Genomic DNA, 23641 nt, shown 5'->3' on the forward strand with positions numbered 1-23641 from the left:
ATTAGGCAATTTTGTCACTGTTACACAAACCTAGGTGGTACAGCCTACTAAAAACCTAGGCTACTTGGTATAACCTAGTACTCTAGGCTACAAACCTGTACGGCATGTTACTGTACTGGTTACTGCAACTATAACACAATAGTCAAGTATCTGTGTATCTAAACATATGTAAACATATAAACAATGGTAAGAATACGGTGTAAAAACACAAAAAATGGTACGCCTATACAGAACACTTACCATGAATGGTGCTTGTGGGACTACAAGTTGCTCTGGGTGAGTCACTGAGTGAATGTAAAGGCCTCAAACATTACTGTACACTAATGTAGGCTTTATAAACACTGTACACTTAGGCTACACCAAATTTCTAAAATACTATTTTTCTTTGCTCAATAAATTAACCTTAGCTTACTGTAACATTTTTACTTTATAAATTTTTTAAAACTTTTTGACTCTTTTGTAATAACACAGCTTAAAACACACACTGTACCGCTATACAAAAAAAATCTATAAGTTTTTTGGTTTTAGGGTTTTTGTTTTCTTTTTTTATTTTCTGTTTTTGCTTTTTTTCTGGGGTTTTTTTTTTTATTTTTTACTTAGTCCAGACCTAAGGGTCAGGATCGTCACTATCACTGTCTTTCCACCTCCACATTTTGTCCTACTGGAAAGTCTTCAGCGATAACATCACACAAGGAGCTGTCATTTCGTGTAATAATGCCTTCTAATATAGCTCTTGAAGGTTCTGCCTGAGGCCGTTCTACAGCTTTTTTTCTTAAGTAAAAGGAGTACACTCCAAAATAATGATAAAAATTATAGTATAGGGCCGGGAGCGGTGGCTCAAGCCTGTAATCCCAGCACTTTGGAGGCCGAGACGGGTGGATCACAAGGTCAGGAGATCGAGACCATCCTGGCTAATATGGTGAAACCCCCGTCTCTACTAAAAAATACAAAAAAAAAAACTAGCCGGGCGAGGTGGCAAGCGCCTGTAGTCCCAGCTACTTGGGAGGCTGAGGCAAGAGAATGGCGTGAACCCGGGAGGCAGCGGAGCTTGCAGTGAGCTGAGATCCGGCCACTGCACTCCAGCCCAGGCAACACAGCGAGACTCCGTCTCAAAAAAAAAAAAAAAAAATTATAGTATAGTAAATATATAAACCAGTAACATAGTCACTTATTATCAAGAGTTATGTACTGTGCAAGAGTGTATGCAGTATACTTTTGTATAGTACATATAATTGGGAGTACACTGGGTTTGTTTATACCAGCATCACCACAAATATGTGAGTAATGCACTATGTTGTGCTGTGCTATGACATCACGACAGCTATGACATCATTTTCTCAGCTCCATTATAATCTTATGAGACCACTGTCACATATGTGATCTGTTGTCATTATGCAACGATATGACTAAAGTGGACTCACATAACTAATTCTCAACAGAAACAATTATAATATGCATCCCTTGGGCCTAGATTTTTGTTCCTAATACTATTCTCCACTAAAAAACTACAAGTCCTTAGACAGTAGCCGATTTCATACCTTGGGGCAGGGAGAATTTTAAATGGGCCTGAAAAATAAAACTTTTGCCAAAGAGCATAGAGCTCTGAAAGGTTTTGAGATGTTATTTAAAAGGACTCAGAAGCCAGCTGACAAGGGGCTCCCATGAGCCAAACTACGACAACTTGAACACTAGGAAAAAATGTTTAATTATAACTAACTGAATTATAATTAGCTAATTATAATTAACTAAAACAAGTCTGCAAAGACCTGATTATGTGATTCTCAAGAAAAAAGAAGTTTCTCTTCTCCTCAAGTAACTAGCACTTCACTCAAGTTTATTTTATTCATATAAAAAATGCACAGAGACTGGTAACAGCCACCACCTACAAAAGATGAAATTTTCTCGGCTGGGTGCGGTGGCTCATGCCCGTAATCCCAGCACTTTAGGAGGCCAAAGCAGGTGGATCACGAGGTCAGGAGTTCAAGACCAGCCTGGCCAAGATGGTGAAACCCAGTCTCTACTAAAAATACAAAAAAATTAGCCGGGTGTGGAGGCGGGCACCTGTAATCCCAGCTACACAGGAGGCTGAGGCAGAGACCTGCTTGAACCCGGGCGGCAGGTGAGATAAAGTGAGTGCAGTGAGCTCAGATAAAGATGAAATTTTCTTAACATAAAATATTACCAAATAAGGTTTCTTATTACTTTCCCAATGGCTACTCCTAGATTACTCATTCCCATCCACCCACCATGGTAGGAGATTAATCTTAATTAGTATTCTTTTCTTTTTTCTGAGACAGGATCTCACTCTGTCGCCCAGACTGGCGAAAGTGGTGCGACTGATTACAGGTCACTGCAACTGGTGTCTCCTGGGATCAAGCGATCCTCCCACCTCAGCCTCCTTAGTAGCTGGGATCACAGGGGCACACCATCATACCCAGCTAATTTTTGTATTTTTTTGTAGAGGCGGGTTTTCGCCATGTTGCCCAGGTTGGTCTCCAACTCCTGAGCTCAAGCGATCCACCCACCTTGGCCTCCCAAAGGTCCAGGGTTACAAGTGTGAGCCACCACGCCCAGCCTAATACCCTTCTATTACTACAAATCATTAAGTAAGCATGTCAAGGCACAGCATTTACAGGGAACAAGAGAACCTTCAAATAAACCCTGGAGTCTTGAGACACACATAGAGAGGTTAAACCCTTGCAGCAAACTTGAATTTGCTTTTAAATGAACTAGAAATTTATGGAACTCTCTCTGTCTGCGTTTATTTGCAGGTTAGTGGTTGTAACAGTTATTCTTTCTTTCACTGTTCTTGCCCTATGTTCACTATGTTCCCTAAAAGAACTGGACAATGGCCTTTCCAAGGACAAAGACAAAACAAAGACTAATACACTTGGCTGTATTAACTTTAGTAAAAGGCCGGGTTAAAAAAAATAGTTTTCTGCTCCTATTAAAACATTTCTCTAAACTGTATTTGCCTTGACATTTCGTAGGAGACAGCATGAGAAGAGAGACCATGTGTGGGGCTTACTACTCTCAGAGAAGGAAAAAAATGCCAGGAATTTAGTTTTGTTGTAATGTTTTAAAGTTCCAAGAATAGCAGGTAGCTTAGAAAACATAAAAAATGGGCCGGGCGCGGTGGCTCAAGCCTGTAATCCCAGCACTTTGGGAGGCCGAGACGGGCGGATCACGAGGTCAGGAGATCGAGACCATCCTGGCTAACACGGTGAAACCCCGTCTCTACTAAAAATACAAAAAACTAGCCGGGCGAGGTGGCGGCGCCTGTAGTCCCAGCTACTCGGGAGGCTGAGGCAGGAGAATGGCGTGAACCCGGGAGGCGGAGCTTGCAGTGAGCTGAGATCCGGCCACTGCACTCCAGCCTGGGTGACAGAGCGAGACTCCGTCTCAAAAAAAAAAAAAAAAAAAAAGAACATAAAAAATGAAAATTCAAGAACACAATACTGCTTCACTTAGTGAATCCAATTCCTCCTATGTCCCTAGAAGTATTCTTGGCACTGGGGATAAATGAGTTAACAAGACAAATCCCCTGACTTCATAAAGCTTACATTCTAGTGTGGAAAGCATACAATAAGCCAATATGGAATTTAACGTCCTATCTGTTAAGTACTAAGAGGAAAATAAAGCAGGAGAAGACAAAGTGACAAGTGTTACTTTTTAGAAAAGTTTGTCAGGAAAGGTCTCTGGGAAAACTGTAACTGAGTAGAGACTTGACTGAAGTAAGGCAATAAGCTGTATGAATACCTGAGAAAAAATTTTTCCAAGCAAAGAAGACAAAAAGTGCAAACGCATAAGAAAGGAGTATGTTTGGTGGGCTCCACGAAAAGCCAGGAGGCCAGTAGGGATGGAGCCTAGTGAACAAGGGAACATAAGACATGGTTATACAGGTGGCCACGGTCAGATCAATGAAGTACGAAGACAGTGGTACTGTATGAACTTTGAATTTTATTCTAAATATCACTGGAGTCTTTGGATGGTTGACAGAGGGATTCACTTTGAATTCGGAAGGATGTGTGGGACAAGAGTAGAATGAAATGAAAAGGAAAGGAGCAAGACCAGTTAGGAAGCTGTTGCAGCAGTCCAGCAGAATGGTAGTGTGAAGTTCTGGAATAACAGCAGTGGAGGGGCCAAAGTAGTTGAATCCAGGATATACTGGGTAGGCAAAGCCCTCTAGTGGGCTGGATGTCTAAAATGTGAAAATGTGAAATGTGAATCTCTAAAATGTAAAATGTGAAAATGTGAAATCAAGAAAGATTCTATCTTTTCAAACCTGAACAGCATACAATGGCAATATACCAGAGGTGGTAACAATGGAAAAGAGGGTTTCAGGATAACAACAAAAATTTCCAGAGAGGACACATTAAATATGAGATCCTCTTCAGACATCTAAGAGGAGATGTTAAGAAGCAAGCTAAGGTCCGGGCGCAGTGGCTCAAGCCTGAAATCCCAGCACTTTGGGAGGCCGAGACGGGCGGATCACAAGGTCAGGAGATCGAGACCATCCTGGCTAATCCGGTGAAACCCCGTCTCCACTAAAAAATACAAAAAACTAGCCGGGCGAGGTGGCGGGCGCCTGTAGTCTCAGCTACTTGGGAGGCTGAGGCAGGAAAATGGCGTAAACCCAGGGGGCGGAGCTTGCAGTGAGCTGAGATCGGGCCACTGCACTCCAGCCTGGGTGACAGAGCGAGACTCCGTCTCAGGAAAAAAAAAAAGCAAGCTGAAAGATACAGGTTGTGTTCAAAGCAAGAAAGAGCTGGTGATGTAAGTTTAGAGTCATTAGCATTTAGATAACACAATAATAGCGCAAAAATAAATAATAAGCCATCAAACTGAATAAGACCACCTAATACATAAGATGAGTGAAGAGAATGAGGAAAAACCAGTGAAGGAGGAGTAGGAAAAAAAAAAACCAGGAGAATGCAGTGACCTCAAAGTCAAGTTTAAAAAAAAAAAGTTTCACTCCTGAGAGTGGTTAACTGTGTGAAATGATCCTGAAAGGTTAAGGAGGATGAAGACTAAAAGTTGGTTTAGGCAATATGAGATAATGACATTGACAAGAGTAATTTTAGTAGAATGGGAGGAAGAAAGCTTGATTAGAGTGGGTTCCTGAGAAAATGGTGAAAAATAAGTAGTAATCATGGGTATAAATAACTCAAGGATTTTTGCTATGATGAAGCAAAGAAGCTGTATAGTACCTAAAAGGGGATGTCAGATCAAGAGAGCTATTTGTGTTGAAAGGGGGTGGTTCTGCAGCAACCTCCTTATGCTAATGAAATAAATCCTGGAGAGGGAAAAGTTATTGATGCAGGAAAGCAAGGACAACTGCAGAACCAAATCCATAATACGTGAAAGGGGACACAATGTAAGACACAAGCAGAGGAGCTGGCCTTACCCACAGACAGTCTTTATCCCATTTTACCAGGACAGAAACTACAATATATGGTTAGGGATACAAGCAAGAAAATAGATTTGATGGTGGATGAATATGGAACTTCTTTTCTAATTGTTCCTTATTTTTTATTTTTTCACTGAAATAAGCAAGATCCATCACTAAAGAATCAAAAATGAGAAGAAGTGTTGGAAGTTTCAGGAGAAAGAAAACGTGGTGAAATAATCATCTTCAATAATCAAAGGGCTGGGCACGATGGCTCACACCTATAATCCTAGCATTTTGGGAGGCCCAGGTGGGTGGATCACCTGAGGTCAGCAGTTTGAGGCCAGCCAGGCCAACATGGTGAAACCCTGTGCTACTAAAAATACAAAAATCACCAGGCATGGTGGCGGGTGGCTGTAATCCCAGCTACTCGGAAGGCTGAGATAGAAGAATCACTTGAACCTGGGAGGCAGAGGCTGCAGTGAGTCAAGATCACGCCACTGCACTCCAGCCTGGGCAACAAAGAGCGAAACTCCGTCTCAAAAAAAACACAAAATTTAAAAAAATAATCAGGCCGGGCATGGTGGCTCACACCTGTAATCTCAGCACTTTGGGAGGCCGAGACGGGTGGATCACAAAGTCAGGAGTTCAAGACCAGCCTGGCCAACATGGTGGAACCCGTCTCTACTAAAAAATACAAAAATTAGCCAGGCTTGGTGGCGTCTGCCTGTAGTCCCAGCCCAGGAAGGAGACTGAGGCAGGAGAATCACTGGAACCCAGGAGATGGAGGTTGCAGTGAGCTGATATCACGCCACTGCACTCCAGCCTGGGAGACAAGAGTGAGACTCCATCTCAGAAATAATAATAATAGTCACAATAATAATAATCAGAGCCAGACACAGTGGCTCACACCTGTAATCCCAGCACTTTGGGAGGCGGGTGGATCACCTGAGGTCAGAAGTTCGAGACCAGCCTGGCCAACATGGCAAAACCCTGTCTCTACTAAAAATACGAAAGTTATCCAGGCATGGTGGTGTATGCCTATAATCCTAGCTACTTGGAAGGATGAGGCAGGGAGAACTGCTTGAAACCGGGGGGTGGAGGTTGCAGTGAGCCAAGATCACACCACTGTATTCCAGCCTGGGCGACAGAGCAAGACTCTATCTCAAAAATAACAACAATAGGCCAGGTGCGGTGGCTCACACCTGTAATCCCAGGACTTTGGGAGGTGAGGTGGGCAGATCATGAGGTCAGGAGATCAAGGCCATTCTGGCTAACACGGTGAAACCCCATCTCTACTAAAGATACAAAAAATTAGCTGGGCGTGGTGGCAGGCGCCTGTAGTCCCAGGTACTCGGGATGCTGAGGCAGGAGAAAAGCGTGAACCCGTGAATCCGGAAGGTGGAGCTTGCAGTGAGCCGAGATCACACCACTGCACTCCAGCCTGGGCAACAGAGCAAGACTCTGTCTCCAAAAAACAAACAAACAAACAAACAAACAAACTAAAGCTTCAAAAAGTCTTTTCACTAGTAAAAGTAACAATACATAGTATAGAAAAAATATGAAAAAGAACAGAAATTATATAAATTCAAGTTTAAAGTAATATAGTAATTAATGAATGTGCACAAAAGGGTGAAATTTAGGATTCTGAACTTTCAAGCATCATTTTGTTACTCTAACTAGACCTTATTGGAAAGAAAAGAAACTACAGATTATTTGAAGGCTTTCCAAGAATTATACCTATATAATAGCAACACATCTGACAACCATAAGAATTTCTGGGAAAATGTATTTTAAAATATGTAACAATTTTTAACTTTTCTCATCTCTTAACTGTATGATATTCTGTAAGCATCAAGATGATACTCAACTTCAGAGACAAAGTCTATCACTGTGTCTAAACTCTATCAACTATTGAAAACTTGACCAATGAGAGACTATCTCCTACAGGTATCCTCTAAATACAGTATGAATCCTAGTCCCTTTGATAACTTACCACTGACCTGTAAATTCTGGAAACTGCTTTGGGCAACCAACTCCAGCCACCTTTTAGCAGATGTACAACACACAACAGCTTATTTAAGGGCACCTAAAAGTCCAACAGACCAGAAACTATTTGGTCTAGTTTGGCCTAGCCTCTCACAACATTAATTCCACAATGAAACATATTACTTTTTTCAAAACACATATTAACAAAATAAGCTTTAAACAAACACTAGATGGTTCACAGGCCAGAATATACTATGAGCAATCATACTAACAGCCTGGATTACTGTTTCTCCCAGTCTCTATTTCCTTGATAAAACATTTATCTTCAGATATGAAATAATTATACTAAACGAGGGCTTAGGGGAAAAAGAGAGACACAGAGCTCAGTCTTTTTACTGTCATTAGTTATCAAAACTACTTAGGCAGATGAGACACTTAAGAGTTCAGTATAAAAACAAATGCTTAATACAGAATATTGTTATATAGATGCTACATGCAGTGCATAGACATATGCAACGTATCATATACATTCTTATAAACTCTTGAGTTTTGATACCTGTTTCTACAATCGTTTCTGTTTCTGTTGTCTCCAGCCCATCCATGCTGTCCTCATCTTCCACTGCAGTTTTTCCCCTACTTCGAGGTCTACAGGGGAAAAAAAAAAGTACATAGAGTTAAATGTTAAATTTTAAGGCTTAGACTTATATTCAACATAAAGCACAATTTGAAGGTATACAAAATAAATATTTTGGGCATTTTTCCAGCATTTTACCATATCAAGTAGAAAATATCAGCGTTTACAATCATTTTCTCCCTTAAATCCAGCACTTCCTTATACTCTAAATGTGAGGACAGACCAACATGAATATAATTGTGTCCTCATAATTCACTTAAGAATTCCTCACTCTGGTTTTGCCCCTCTTTTAGATAACATTCTGATGTCTCCTTCTGTCTACAGTAGTGGCTTTTAACTACATAATGGGTTCTTTACAAAGTTCACATATCAGTTTTGACTTCTACGTTTAATAAAGTTGATGCGAAATGACCAGATATATGTATTTTTAAAAGCTTTGTAAAGGGTGCTTTTGGTGACTGTGATGCAGATGACTAAAAAGCAAAATTTTTAAAATTAAGCACGATTATAATCATATCCACCTTACAACATATAATTATGTATTATATAATATATAAATTAGTATATATTTATAATATATAATATATGAATTATATATTATAAATTTATAATAAAATTTAATTTATAAACACTTCAGGAAAGTAAAATAAAGGTGAGTCACAGTAAGGTGAAATTCCTGACCAAAAAAAAGCCACACTAATGCCTTTAAATTTTTGTAGTTATCCTAAATAAGGTACAGAAATGAGTAAAAGAAAAATTGGTAACACATAAGAGCAACAAGATATTACATATAAAAACTTAGAAAATGACAAAGCAGTACTCAGATAATTTCAGTGTTTTAAATTATTTCACAGTATTTTAAATTCTTTAAAAGGAAAAGGCTGGGTAGGGTGGCTCACACCTATAATCCCAGCACTTTGGAGGGTCGAGGTACATGGATCATTTGAGTGTAAGAGTTCAAGACCAGCCTGGCCATCAATGGCGAAACCTCATCTCTACCAAAACAATTCAAAACGTAGGTAAGCATGGTGGCATGTCAGTAATCCCAGCTAAAGAAAAAAAAACAAGGAAGAGAGGGAGGGAGGGAATAGAAATAAAAAATACAAATCAACTCAGTATTTAATCAAAAAACATAAAACATTTAAAAAGTGAAAAACAGCCAACTGTGGTGGCTCGCACCTGTAATCCTAGCACTTTGGGAGGCTGAGGAAGATGTATCACCTGAGGTCAGAAGCTCAGGACCAGCCTGGCCAACATGGTGAAACTCCATCTCTACTAAAAATACAAAAATTAGCCGGGCATCATGGTGTGTGCCTGTAATCCCAGGTACTTGGGAGGCTGAGACATGAGAATCGCTTGAACCTGACAGATGGAGGTTTCAGTGAGCTGGTATCATGCCACTGCACTCCAGCCTGGGCGACAGAGTGAGATTCTGTCTCAAACAAACAAACAAACAAACAAACAAAGGGAAAAACATATGAAATAAAATAATATGGGCCGGGCGCGGTGGCTCAAGCCTGTAATCCCAGCACTTTGGGAGGCCGAGACAGGCGGATCACAAGGTCAGGAGATCGAGACCATCCTGGCTAACACGGTGAAACCCCATCTCTACTAAAAATACAAAAAACTAGCCGGGCGAGGTGGCGGGCGCCTGTAGTCCCAGCTACTCGGGAGGCTGAGGCAGGAGAATGGCATAAACCCGGGAGGCGGAGCTTGCAGTGAGCTGAGATCCAGCCACTGTACTCCAGCCTGGGCGACAGAGCAAGACTCCGTCTCAAAAAAAATAAAAATAATAATAATAATAATAATAATAATAATAATATGAAAAAAGAATAAAACAAAGAACTATGTTTTAAACAACAAGAAATCCATTTAAGTCCTGTTCTCATAAAAAAATTAACCAATCTAGGCCAGGCGCAGTGACTCAGGCCTGTAATCCTAGCACTTTGGAAGGCCAAGGTGGGTGGATCACCTGAGGTGAGGAGTTCAAGACCAGCCTGGCCAACATGGCAAAATCCCGTCTCTACTAAAAATACAAAAATTAGCTGGACATGTTGGCGCACATCTGTAATCCCAGCTACTCGGGAGGCTGAGGCAGGAGAATCACTTGAACCCGGTGGGCAGAAGTTGCAGTGAGCCAAGATCACACCATTGCACTCCAGCCTAGGCAACAAGAGTGAAACTCCATCTCAAATTAAAAAAAAGTTAACCAACCTAAACCATGAAGGAGCTATAACATAAAAATATATTAAAAATTAAAGTGACCAGCTGGGAGTGGTGGCTCATGCCTGTAATCTCAGCACTTTGGGAGGCTGAGACAGGCAGATCACCTGAGGTCAGAAGTTCGAGACCAGCCTGACCAACATGGAGAAACCCCATCACTACTAAAAAAAATACACACACAAAAAAAAATAGCTGGGCATGGTGGCACATGCCTATAATCCCAGCTACTCGAGAGGCTGAGGCAGGAAAATTGCTTGAACCTGGGAGGCGGAGGTTGCAGTAAGCTGAGAGATTGCACCATTGTACTCCAGCCTGGGCAACAAAGGTGAAACTCCATCTCAAAAAACAAAAAATTGAAGTAATCAAAGTCTAAATCGTTTTATAATTAAATTACTAAAAACTATCAAAAGGTCGGTCTTCCCAAAAATGAAAAAAAAAGGATATATCTGACTGAGAATTCCAACAAACATTGTCAAAACTAATGAAAATTAAAAACTGAGAACAATCCTATTGAATATAGTCAGAATGCCAGGATGATTCAATATTAGAAATTTGTTAATGTTATATAACAAGTCAAACAGTCAAAATAGCATCACTTCAAACTTCACAGGGGGAGAGGGGAAAGAAGGCAGAACTAAATAAAAAGACTACAAAACCTGAAAGATGAAAAAGGGTGATTAAGGAGAGAACACTCTAAGGTGAATCTTATTGTTCATAGACAAAAAGAAAGAATATCTTTAGAATTTATTAAGTAGTTGTTTTTAGGCTGGGCACAGTGGCTCACACCTGTAATCCAGCACTTTGGGAAGCCCAAGCAGGCGGATCACGAGGTCAGAAGATCGCCACCATCCTGGCTAACACAGTGAAACCCCATCTCTATTAAAAAAATACAAAAAAATTAGCCGGGCATGGGGGCGGGCAATTGTAATCCCAGAAGAGGCTGAGGCAGGAGAATGGTGTGAACCCGGGAGGCGGAGCTTGCAGTGAACCAAGATCACATCACTGCACTCCAGTCTGGGTGACAGAGAGAGACTCCGTTTCAAAAAAAAAAAAAAGAATGTATTAAGTAGTTGTTTTTAAATTTGATAGAAAACATTAAAGTAGAAAGAAGGGATGAGAAAATGTGATCAATCCAACAGCAGGCAGAAAAGGAGTGAAAACAAATGGTACACAGAAAATACATAAAAATACATAAAAAGGTAAATAGAAATATGAATTTTCACAGTAAACATAAATGGCTTAAACTGTCATAATGATAAAAAATTAATTCACTTGGATAACATGAGAACTTCAGATTATATAAAGCAAACATTTGCAGAACAAAGAGAAATTGATAACTAATCATTAGAGAGACATTAACATCCCACTCTCAGAAACTGATAGATGAAACATTATAGTTTGAAGCATTTTAAACAAGTATTTGGACAACACATTGAGCAAGCATCACTAGATTACTCTATCAATCTTCCTTTATGTCTGACTGTGTTCAAACACAGTGGATACAGAAATAAATAAAACAAAATCCCTCCCTTCAAAAAACTACATTCTAGTGAGAACAGATAACAGTAAACAAGTATTACACATATAACACCCAAGAAAAGAAAGCAAAGAAAAAGGGACTAGCTATTTTAAATAACAGATTTATAAAATAAATGTTTTAAAATACAATTTTATTTAAGGAGCCACTTCAGCGCAGAACTGAAGATGAAGCAAACCATACAGATATCTGGGAGAACAGCATTGCAGCAGAAGGAACAGCAAATGCAAGATTCTTGAGATGAGAGCAAGTGAAGGGGTTAGAGGGACAAGAAGGGTATCTGGTGCCTGGAGCAGAGTCAGCGGTAGGGGGTAAGAAGGCATGAGGTCTAAGGATTTTTTTTTTAATAGGATCACTTTTTGTTTAGAAACCTGTAGACCAATACAAGAATTAGAGACAGAGAGACTAGAAATCCTTGAAAGAATCCTAACATGGCTGCTTCAACAATGATAGAGAATGAGAAATTAATTCACATGCTATTTATGGAGGTAGAGTTTACTTTTCATCTTTCCTTTGTGATTTTCCATAAACATAAACACCCATTTTTAAAGAAATTGAAAATCATATGGTTTAGCTGACTTTTTAACTTAATCTCTCAGACCAATGTTTTGCTCTGTTTTGAGTTTTTTTCTCCACTATCTTGACCATCACTGTCTGTGCTATTGTTTGTTTGTTTTTTTGGTTTTTTTTTTTTTTTTTTTTGGCACAACTGGCTTTATTTCAAACTTGTTCTGTCTAGTTTATAACCTCTATCAACATATTATCTGCATTGCTCTACTTACTCCTTAAAAAAGAATTTTGATTTTAATTTTTGCTTTTAAAATTTTTCTTCTGATTTCTTCTATTCTTGGTTTTGGCACTAGGAAGACATGCTTTTTACGTTGATCAATTCATCGGAATTCCTTTCCTTCTGGGCAATGAACCAACTTATTGACATCATGTCATTTTCAAATTTCTTTTATTTCATTGGTGTCCTTCTTATTGCTGCTCATTGGCTTCTGGCATGTGAGTTTTCTGACTAATCAAACACTACATTCTGAATGCAAAGATAATGGTCATACTCTTCAAAACCCTATCAGTTGCCAACTTCCATATGTAAACAGCAAAATAGATACATGTTTTATATTTCCATATTGAGTCAGTTATTTCCAGTTTCAGTGTTTAATGAAAGTTTGACATCTAATTACAAATGACAACATGAAGATTCTTTATTTTAATCCTTCTTTAGGTTTTCTTCCTTCCCCTCTTTTTCTTGTCTCTTAACCCTTTCATTTCAGTGTTCTTCACTTCACTTTATTACTAAGAAAGGTGAAGTAAAAGAGTACAACTAACTTTATTTGAGAAAAATTTCTACCAAAACTTAATGTTCCATATTAATCTCAGAATCTGAAACCAACTTGAGTACCTAAAGTAATATAGGAGACTTCTAATAAAGCCACATAGGAGTAAGACAAGTCAAAATTACCCTCCAGCCCAAACAACTAGGAAACCAGACAAATATAAAAAACAACCATTATCAGACACTGGACAACAGGTAGGGCAAAGGGAACAAAGGGAAAGAAACACAGTGATCCCTACCACGGCACAGGCTTTCTGCCTGGAGTTAATTTAGAAACTACCACACAGAGAGATGAAACCAAAATGAGAACTAGAATGAGAAGACAGAAATCATAGGTTCAGGTGGCTCAAGAAGACTAGAATTTGTGGGGCAGAATACCCAAGAGAAGAGAGGTATTCAGAGAAAGAGCTCCAGAAATCTGCACAGGGATAGCCTTGAGTTTCAAATGAATACCAGTCTGCACACATATGATGTGAAATCCCAGAAGACTGAACAAGAACAACTTCCAGGGAGAGAACAATTACAGAAGAACAATTCCCAGAGCTCACAGAAAGCTGCGAATCAACTGTATTGTCACTAGCCAACTGTGTTGTCTCTAACCAGAGTGGCGAGACCTCAATGACTATGTAACACATTCGGCAGAGACCAGAGTGAGACACACCTTTAGGAGCAGAGCTAAATGAGCCATAGAACAAATGCTATTCTAGACCATCCCTAAAAGAGCTGACAAGTAAGTCTCAACTTATCCTAAGAGTGACTCTGTATGAAAAAATAAATAAGTCTCAACTGAAAAATAATGATTCACAACTTAACTACTGGCCATAATCCAATAATCCAGCTATTATAAGCATGCTTCATATGCACAAGAATGTATAGAAAACATGAATATGAGGAGAGAAATAGAAGATATTAAAAATAACATGGAACTCAAAGGTAACATCAAAAAGATAACATCAAATGGAAATTTCACATTGAAAAGTTAACATGTGATTAGAAATGACAAAAGAAGATCACTATCCCTAAAGACATAACACACACAAAAGAAATCTATTCAAAATTAAGAACAGTATGAAAAATGACAACACAGCTACAGTGCCCTGTGGAATAACAGCATCCTACCTAATATGTGTGAGGTTGGGGTTAAAGGGATGGGGACAAAAAAACTGTTTAATGAAATAATTAGCTGTAAATTTTAAAAGCTATATGATTATAAACCCACAGATCCAAGCACAACAAAATCCGAGACAGACACACACGCGCGCGCACACACGCGCGTGCGCACACACACACACAAACACACACACACACGTACCAGTAAGGTACTTTATAGTCAAATTGCTGAAAAAGATTAATAAACAGAAAATATTAAAAGCAGCCACTTTCAAAGAAAATACACATTGCTTAAAGAGGGACTAAAGTAAGAATGACTGCAGGTTTCTCACCTGAAACTATGTAAGCTAGAAGACAGTAAAAAACATATTTAAAGTACTAACGGGAAAATTAAAGGAAAAACCCCTATAAACACTGAACAAAACATGCAGCAATAAAAAGGATCCTTCAAAAACAACAGGAGGCTGGGTGCAGTGGCTCATGCCTGTAATCCCAGCACTTTGGGAAGCCGAGGCAGGCAGATCACCTGAGGTCAAGAGTTCAAAGACCAGCCTGGCCAAGACGGTGAAACCCTGTCTCTACTAAAAATACAAAAATCAGCCAGGAATGGTAGCAGGCGCCTGTAATCCCAGTTACTCGGGAGGCTGAGGCAGGAGAATTGCTCAAACCAGGGAGGTGGAGGTTGCAGTGAGCAGAGATTGCACCACTGCATTCCAGCCTGGGCAGCAGAGCGAGACTCTGCCTCAAACAAACAAACAAACAAAAAATAGTTAACTAAAAACTTCTTCCTTTATTTTCTTTTTTCTTTTCTTCTTTTGAGATGTAGTCTCGCTATGTTGCTCCGGCAGGTCTTGAATTCCTGGTCTCAAGCGATCCTCCCACCTTGGCTTCCCATAGGGCTGGGATTACAGGCATAAGCCTCCTGGCCTAGTGTTTTGTTTTGAAGTGTGCTTTGTCTATATTAACATAGCCACTCCAGCTTAATTTTGATTAGTGTTTGCATGTTTCATCTTTCTCTTTAAATATGTCATTTTATTTCAATTGTCTTTCATGTAGACAGCATATAATTAGGTCTAAAATAGATTCTATTAGCTGGGCATGGTGACACGTGCCTGTACTACTGGCTACTCAGGAGGATGAGGTGGAAGGAACACTTGACAAAAACAACCCAACTTAAAAATGAGCAAAGAACTTTCATAGACATTTTCCAAAGAAGTTATACAAATGACCAAAAGCACATGAAAAGATGCTCACAACGACTATCAGAAAACTGAAAAATCAAAACTAAGATATACCACCTCACACCCATTAGGATGGCTACTATCGAAAATAAAAAACAGAATAACAAATGTTGGCAAGGATGTGGAGACACTGAAATACTAGTGCACAAGTGTAAGGAACATAAAATGACATGGACCCTGGAAAACAGTATGGCAGTTTCTCAAAAAGTTAAAAACATAATTACCATATGATTCACAAATTCCACTTCTGGGTATACACCAAAAAGAATCAAAAGCAGAGTCTCAAAGAGATATTTATACACCCATGTTCACAGCAGCATTATTCACAACAAATAAAACATAATTAACAGTTAAGTAAAATATGATACCGACATACCACACTGGTGGTATGTCTATGGTGGAATACTATGCAGCCTTAAAAAGAAGGGAATTTCTGACATATGCGATACTACAACATAAATGAACCTTGACAAACTCCTAAATGACTTAAACCAGTCACACACACACACACAAAATAGTGGATTCCACTTACATAAGGTACTAAGAGTAGTTAAAATCTGAGACAGAAAGTAGAAAGGTGGTTGCCAGAGGCTGAGAGAAGGGAGAAACTGGGAGTTACTGTTTAATGACTATAAAGTGTTAAGTTTTACAAGATTAAAAAAAAAGCTATGAAAATGGATAGTGGTGATGGTCACATACATTATAAATGTATCTAACATCACTAAAATGTACACTTAAAAATAGTTAAGGGGTTGGGTGGCCACAGACGCCGGGCGGGATGTAACCGGCCTCTGAGCTAGAGCCCTCCACCGCCGCCCATGAGCTACCAGGAGGAGCTTTACGACTTCCCGGCCTGCGGGGCCGGGCGCACCAAGGACCAGACGCGGTGCGAGCAGGCGCTGCGCGCCAACCGGCTGGCGTCTGGAAGGCAAGATCTCAAGGTTGCGCAGAAGCTCCTCAAAGGCCAGCGCCAGCTGCAGCCACAGCCGCGCACTCGCCTCACCTGAGCCTGGGCTCTCACTCTAGGGGAATCCACAGGTCTTTCTTGAAGAAATCTGTAGTCAGAACTCTGTGCTGCATTTTTATCTAGGGAAGGAACAGGAAGAGAACAGTGTGGTCTCCTAGAAATCTAGCATTGGAGAAACAAGGAAAATTCTTCCAAGGATGGTCTCCCACTCAGAGCTGAGGAAGCTTTTCTACTCAGCAGATGCAGTGTGTTTTGATGTTGACAGCACAGTCATCAGAGAAGGATTCTATGTACAAAGCAGCTGCCAACTATTCCATGTTTCCCAGCTGGAGGAGCCCTGCCCTGCACTTCGCAGTAGCCCTGAAGCAGACACCCCAGGGAGCACCTACCTGGGGCACCCCCAGCTGGCACAACATACAAAGTGAGACAGGGTCTCGCCTTATTTCGCAGGCTGGTCTGGAACTCCTGAGCTCAAACCATCTACCCGCCTCGGCCTCCCAAAATGCTGGGATTACAGATGTGAGCCGCCTTACCCAGAGAGGTGAACCTGGATTAGGAAAGTCGACATTAATCAACTCTTTACTCCTCACAGATTTGTATTCTCCAGAGTATCCAGGTCCTTCTCATATAATTAAAAAGAATGTACAGGTGGACAATCCAAAGTTTTAATCAAAGAATGTGGCGTTCAGTTGCTGCTCACAATAGCTGATACCCCAGGATTTGGAGATGCACTGGATAATAGTAATTGCTAGCAGCTTGTTATTGATTACATTGATAGTAAATGCAGAATCGCGAATGAACAGACGTCAGATGCCTGACAGCAGGGTGCAGTGTTGTTAATAGCTCCTTCAGGACATGGACTTAAACCATTGGATATTGAGCTTATGAAGCATATGCATGAAAAAGTGATTATCATCTCACTTATTGCCAAAGCAGACACACTCACACCAGAGGAATGCCAACAGTTTAAAAAACAGATAATGAAAGAAAACCAAGAACATAAAATTAAAATATATGCATTTCCAGAAACAGATGATGAAGAAGAAAATAAACTTGTTAAAAAGGTAAAGGACCGTTTGCCTCTTGCTGTGGTAGGTAGTAATACTATCATTGAAGTTAATGGCAAAAGGGTCAGAGGAAGGTAGTATCCTTGGGGTGTTGCTGAAGTTGAAAATGGTGAACATTGTGATTTTACAATTCTAAGAAATATGTTGATAAGAACACACATGCAGAACTTGAAAGATGTTACTAATTATGTCCACTACAAGAGGTACAGAAGCAGAAAACTGGCAGCTGTGACTTATAATGGAGTTAATAACAACAAGAATAAAGGGCAGCTAAGAGCTCTCTGGCACAAATGGAAGAAAGAAGGTCTAAAATGAAGAAGATAGAGATGGAGCTAAAATGAAGAAGATAGAGATGGAGATGGAGCAGGTGTTTGAGATGAAGGTCAAATAAAAAATTCAAAAACTAAAGGACTCTGAAGCTGAGCTCCAGCAGCGCCATGAGCAAATGAAAAAGAATTTGGAAGCACAGCACAAAGAATTAGAGGAAACACGTCGTCAGTTTGAGGATGAGAAAGCAAACTGGGAAGCTCAACAACGTATTTCAGAACAACAGAACTCTTTGAGAACCTTGGAAAAGAACAATAAGAAAGGGAAGATCTTTTAAACTATTGACCACCAGTTACATATTAGTTGCCAATATGCCAGCTTGGACATCAGTGTTTGTTGGATCCGTTTGACCAATATGCACCAGTTTTATCCATAATGATGGATTTAACAGCATGACAAAAATTATTTTTTTGTTGTTCTTGATGGAGATTAAGATGCCTTGAATTGTCTAGGGTGTTGTGTACTTAGAAAGTAACAGCTCGGGCCAGGCGCGGTGACTCAAGCCTGTAATCCCAGCACTTTGGGAGGCCGAGACGGGCGGATCACAAGGTCAGGAGATCGAGACCATCCTGGCTAACACGGTGAAACCCCGTCTCTACTAAAAGATACAAAAAACTAGCCGGGCGAGGTGGCGGGCGCCTGTAGTCCCAGCTACTCTGGAGGCTGAGGCAGGAGAATGGCGTAAACCCGGGAGGCAGAACTTGCAGTGAGCTGAGATCCGGCCACTGCACTCCAGCCTGGGCGACAGAGCGAGACTCCGTCTCAAAAAAAAAAAAAAAAAAAAAAAAAAAAAAAAAAAAAGAAAGTAACAGCTCTAAGTACCTTTCCTACATTTTCTTTTTCTTTTTTTATTAAACGGATATCTTCAGTTTAATGCAGGAGAACATTTTACTGTTGTACAATAATATTCTGGTGGTTTGATTGTTTACAGGATATTCCAAAATAAAAGGACTCTAGAAGGTTAAAAAATAATAATTAAGGGCCAGGACAGTGGCTCACACCTGTAATCCTAACACTTTGGGAGGCCAAGGTAGGCAGATCACTTCAGGTCAGGAATTCGAGACCAGCCTGGCCAACATGGCAAAATCCTGTCTCTACTAAAAATACAAAAGTTGGCCAGGCGTGGTGGCACGTGCCTGTAATCCCAGTTACTCAGGAGGCTGAGGCAGGAGAATCACTTAAACCTGGGAAGCAGAGACTGCAATGAACCAAGATCACAACACTGCACTCCAGCCTGAGCAACAGAGTGAGGCCCTATCTCAAAAAAAAAAAAAAAAAAAAAAAAACAGTTAGGATGGCAAATTATATTTTGTGTATATTCTACCCCAACTTTTTAAAAAGTCAAATCAAAATCTGATTGTTTGTAAAGATCAATAAAATTGACAAGCTTCTAGCAAAACTAACACATAAAAAATGACTACTATGGTTTGAATATCATTTGTCCTCACCAAATCTCATGTTGAAGCTTGGTCCCCAATGTAGCAGTGTTGAGAGGTGGTACCTTTAAGAGGTGATTAGGTTGTTAAGAGGGTTTAATGTTGTTCTCAAAGCAGTTCTCATTCTTGGAGGAGTGAACCCACAAGAGTGGGTTGTTATAAAGATGCCTCTCATGTTTGGCCTCTCTTTGCAAACATTTGCTTCCCCTTGCACTTCTCTGCCACATTATGACATAGCACAAAGCCCTCACCACATGTGGTAACCCATCTTAGATTTCTCAGCCTCCAGAAACATAAACCAAATAAATCTTTTTCCTTTATAAATTACCAACTCTCGGGTATTTTGTTATAGCAATAGAAAATGAACTAAAACAGGAATAAAAGAGGGAATTTCACTATAGACCCCACAGACATTAAAATGACAATAAGGCGGGGCACAGTGGCTCACACCTGTAATCCCAGCAGGCAGATCATGAGGTCAGGAGATTGACACCATCCTGGCTAACACAGTGAAACCCCGTCTCTACTAAAAATACAAAAAAATTAGCCGGGTGTGGTGGCGGGCACCTGTAGTCCCAGCTACTCAGGAGGCTGAGGCAGGAGAATGGCATGAACCCTGGAGGCAGAGCTTGCAGTGAGCCGAGATCGCACCCCTGCACTACAGCCTGGGCAACAGAGCAAGACTCCGTGTCAAACAAACAAACAACAACAAAAAAAAAAGACAATAAAAGAGTAGTATGAACAACTCCACATACGTAAGTTTGATATCTTTAAATGAAATGAACCAATTCATAGGAAATGACAAACTACCAAAATTCACCCAAGATGAAATATGTAACCTGAACAGTTCTGTAACTATTAAAGAAACTGAATTTATAGTATGAAATCTTCTGAAATAATCTCCAGGCCCAGATGATTTCACTGACTAATTTCTAACCAACATTTTAAGATGAGGTAACACCAACTCTACAGAATCCCTTCCAGGAAACAGAGGAGGGAACAACATTTCTCCACTCATTTAATTAGGTCAGCATTATCCTAAAACCAAAATCAGGCGAAGACAGTACAAAGAAGGAAAACTAAAGACCAATTTCCAAAGTGAACATAAACATAAAAATCATCAAGAATATATTAGCAAATCAAACTTAGGAACATAAAAAGAGTAATAGACCACACCATGTGGGGTTTATCCCAGGAATGCTACACTTGTTCAATATTCACAAAATCAATCAATGTAATCTACCATGTCAGAAGTCTAAATCACTGGTCAGCAAACTACAGTCCAGAGGCCAAATCCAGTTCTGTACTTGGTCTTTGTAATACTTTTATTGGAACAAAGCCATGTATATTTGTTTACATACTGTCTACATCTGCTTTCATGCTACAATAGCAGATATGAGCAGTTACAACAGACAGCATATTGCCAGCAAAGCCTAAAATATTTACTATGGGACCCCTTTACGGAAAAAAATGTGGGAGGTCGCCACCATCAGACCTGCCTTACAAGAAATGCTAAAGGAAGTTCTTCAAATGGAAACAAAAGAACTCTAAGAACATAAAAACATATTAAAGAATAAAACTACAAAGATAACAATATATTCAAATTCAGAATACTCCAATACTGTAACGGTGGTCCCTAAATCACATTTAAGTCTAGTATAAAAGTAAAGAGACAAAAGTATTAAATATTAACTATACACACAACAATTTGGTAATGGATATGATACATAAAAGATATACATTATGAAATCAATAATATAAATATGAAACGAGACATTAAATGTAAAGTTGTGGTATACTGTTGAGGTTGTCAGCTTAAAATAGACTATTAACACTATAAGATGTTTTATGTATGCTCCATGGTAACCACAAAGAAAAGGTCTGTAGTAGATACATAAAACAGGAAAGAACCAAAGCGTAGCACTATCAAAAAAATCATCAAATCACAAAGGAAGACAGCGAGAGAGGAAGACTGAAACAAACTACAAGAGTCAGAAAAATTGACAAAATGGCAGTAGTAATTACTTACCTATGAATAATTATTTTAAATGGAAATAAATTAAAGACTCCAGAAGACACAGATTGGCTGAGTGAATTTTTATTTTATTTTTTCTTTTCTTTTCTTTTCTTTTTTTTTTTTTTTTTTTTTGAGATGGGAGTCTCGCTCTGTTGCCCAGGCTGGAGTGCAGTGGCATGATCTCAGCTCACTGCAACCTCGGCCTCCCAGGTTCAAGCAATTCTCCCGCCTCAGCCACCTGAGTAGCTAGGATTATAGGCACATGCCACCACACCTGGCTAATTTTTGTAGTTTTAGTAGAGACGGAGTTTCACCATATTGGCCATACTGGTCTCGAACTCCTGACCTCAGGTGACCAACCCACCTTGGCCTCCCTAAGTGCTGGTATTACCGGTGTGAGCCACTGTGCCCAGCCGAGTGGATTTTTAAAAACAAGATCCAACAATATGCTGCCTACAAGATACATAAAACATAGAAAATCAAAAGCATATCACTACCAAAAAATCATCAAATCACAAAGGAAGACAGCAAGAGAGGAAGACTGGAACAAAGAAACTAAAAGAGTCAGAAAAATTGACAAAATGGCAGTAGTAACTCCTTACCTATCAGTAATTATTTTAAACGAAAAGAATTAAGTTCTCCAGTAAGACTCAGATTGAATGGAATTTTTTTTTTTTTTTTTTTTTGAGATGGAGTCTCACTCTGTCACCCAGACTGGAGTGTGATGGTGCGATCTCAGCTCACCGCAACCTCTGCTTCCTGGGTTCAAGCGATTCTCCTGCCTCAGCCTCCTGAGTAGCTGGGATTACAGGTACCCACCACCACCCCCTGCTAATTTTTGTATTGTTAGTAGAGACGGGGTTTCACCATGTTGGTCAGGCTGGTCTCAAACTCCTGACCTCAGGTGATCTACCCGCTTCGGCCTCCCAAAGTGCTGGGATTACAATACAAGCGTGAGCCACTTGGCCAGGAAAGTGAATTTTTAAAAACAAGATCCAACTATATGCTTCCTACAAGAGACTCTCTTTAGCTTTAAAGGACTGAGGCTGAAAGTGAAGAGATGGAAAAAGATATTCCACACAAATGTTAACCAAAGAAAGCAGAGGATCCTTATATAAGATAAAATAGACTGAGTCAAAAAGTGTTACAAGAGATCAGAGGTGAATTCATCAAGAGAATGTAACGTTTATAGATATAAATACACGCCCCAATTTGGAGCACCTAAATATATAAGCACTATCAACAGAACTAAAGGGGGAAATAGCAATACAGTAATAGTGAAGAACTTAAATACTCCACTTGCAACAACGGATAAACAATCCAGACAAAAATTAATAAGGAAACACAGACTTGAACATTACAGACTAAATGGACCTAAGAGACACACACAGAACATTCTAGCCAACAGCAGCTGAATATACATTCTTCTTAAGCAGACACAGAATATTCTCCAGGACAGATCATATGTTAGGCCACAAAACAAGTTGTAACAAATTCAGGAAGAATGAAATCATTTCAAGTATCTTTCTAACAACAATGGTATAAAACTATAAATCAATGACACAGAAAGCAAGCTAGAAAATCCTCAAAGAAATCTAAAGGGGAAAATCTGTTAATATGGTTGTCATATTTACAAATCAAGGAAAAATGATCATCTCAACAAATGCTAGTCTCAAACTCAAGCGAGTTTGAAAAACCTCAGATATAAATGCAGTAACACTTCTGTGTCCATGAGTTCCACATCTGTAAATCCAAATGACTATGGATCAAAAACGTATATTTGTTGTTTTATTACTCTGTCTCTTTAAGTGTATACTCCACGAAGACTAGAAATTTGTTCTATTCAAATAGATGCTGCACCCCCAACACCTAACAGCACCAGGTGAAACGTAAGCACTCAATATATGTTTTGTTGAATGAGTAGATGGTTCTACAACTCAGGACAAAAATATGGATTCAGTAACAAATATTGAGATAACAGCCTAACAATTCTGAAAAGCAAGTTACAGGCCAGGCACGGTGGCTCACGTCTGTAATCCTAGTGCTCTGGAAGGCCAAGGCAGGTGGATCACCTGAGGTCAGAAGCGCAAGACCAGCCTGGCCATGGTGAAACCCTGTCTCTACTAAAAATACAAAAAATTAGCCGGGCGTGGTGGTGCACGCCTGTAATCCCAGCTACTCGGGAGGCTGAGGCAGGAGAATTGCTTGAACGCGGGAGGTGGAGGTTGCAGTGAGCAGAGATCTTGCCATTGTGCTCCAGCCTGGGCAACAAGAGCAAAACTTCGTATCAAAAAAAAAAGTAAGTTGCAGTTCTGTCTCCCACTGAACAAAATACTAAAATTTCACAGGGAGTCAAACTTTAAAA

The 23641-nt window shown here is 39.8% G+C and overlaps 1 protein-coding gene across 10 annotated transcripts in view; it reads right to left on the bottom strand.

The window, feature by feature from the left end:
• KMT2C (lysine methyltransferase 2C) overlaps nt 1-23641 on the bottom strand; it is a 305698-nt gene that overhangs the window by 223752 nt on the left and 58305 nt on the right. For all 10 annotated transcript variants that reach the window (XM_030933367.1, XM_030933361.1, XM_030933358.1 and 7 more), the window contains one exon: nt 7935-8023. In XM_030933367.1, the coding sequence (XP_030789227.1) occupies nt 7935-8023 (89 nt within the window). The remainder of the gene's footprint in view (nt 1-7934; nt 8024-23641) is intronic.

The sequence above is a fragment of the Rhinopithecus roxellana genome, chromosome 6 (genome assembly GCF_007565055.1).
Source record: "Rhinopithecus roxellana isolate Shanxi Qingling chromosome 6, ASM756505v1, whole genome shotgun sequence".
NCBI lineage: Eukaryota > Metazoa > Chordata > Mammalia > Primates > Cercopithecidae > Rhinopithecus > Rhinopithecus roxellana.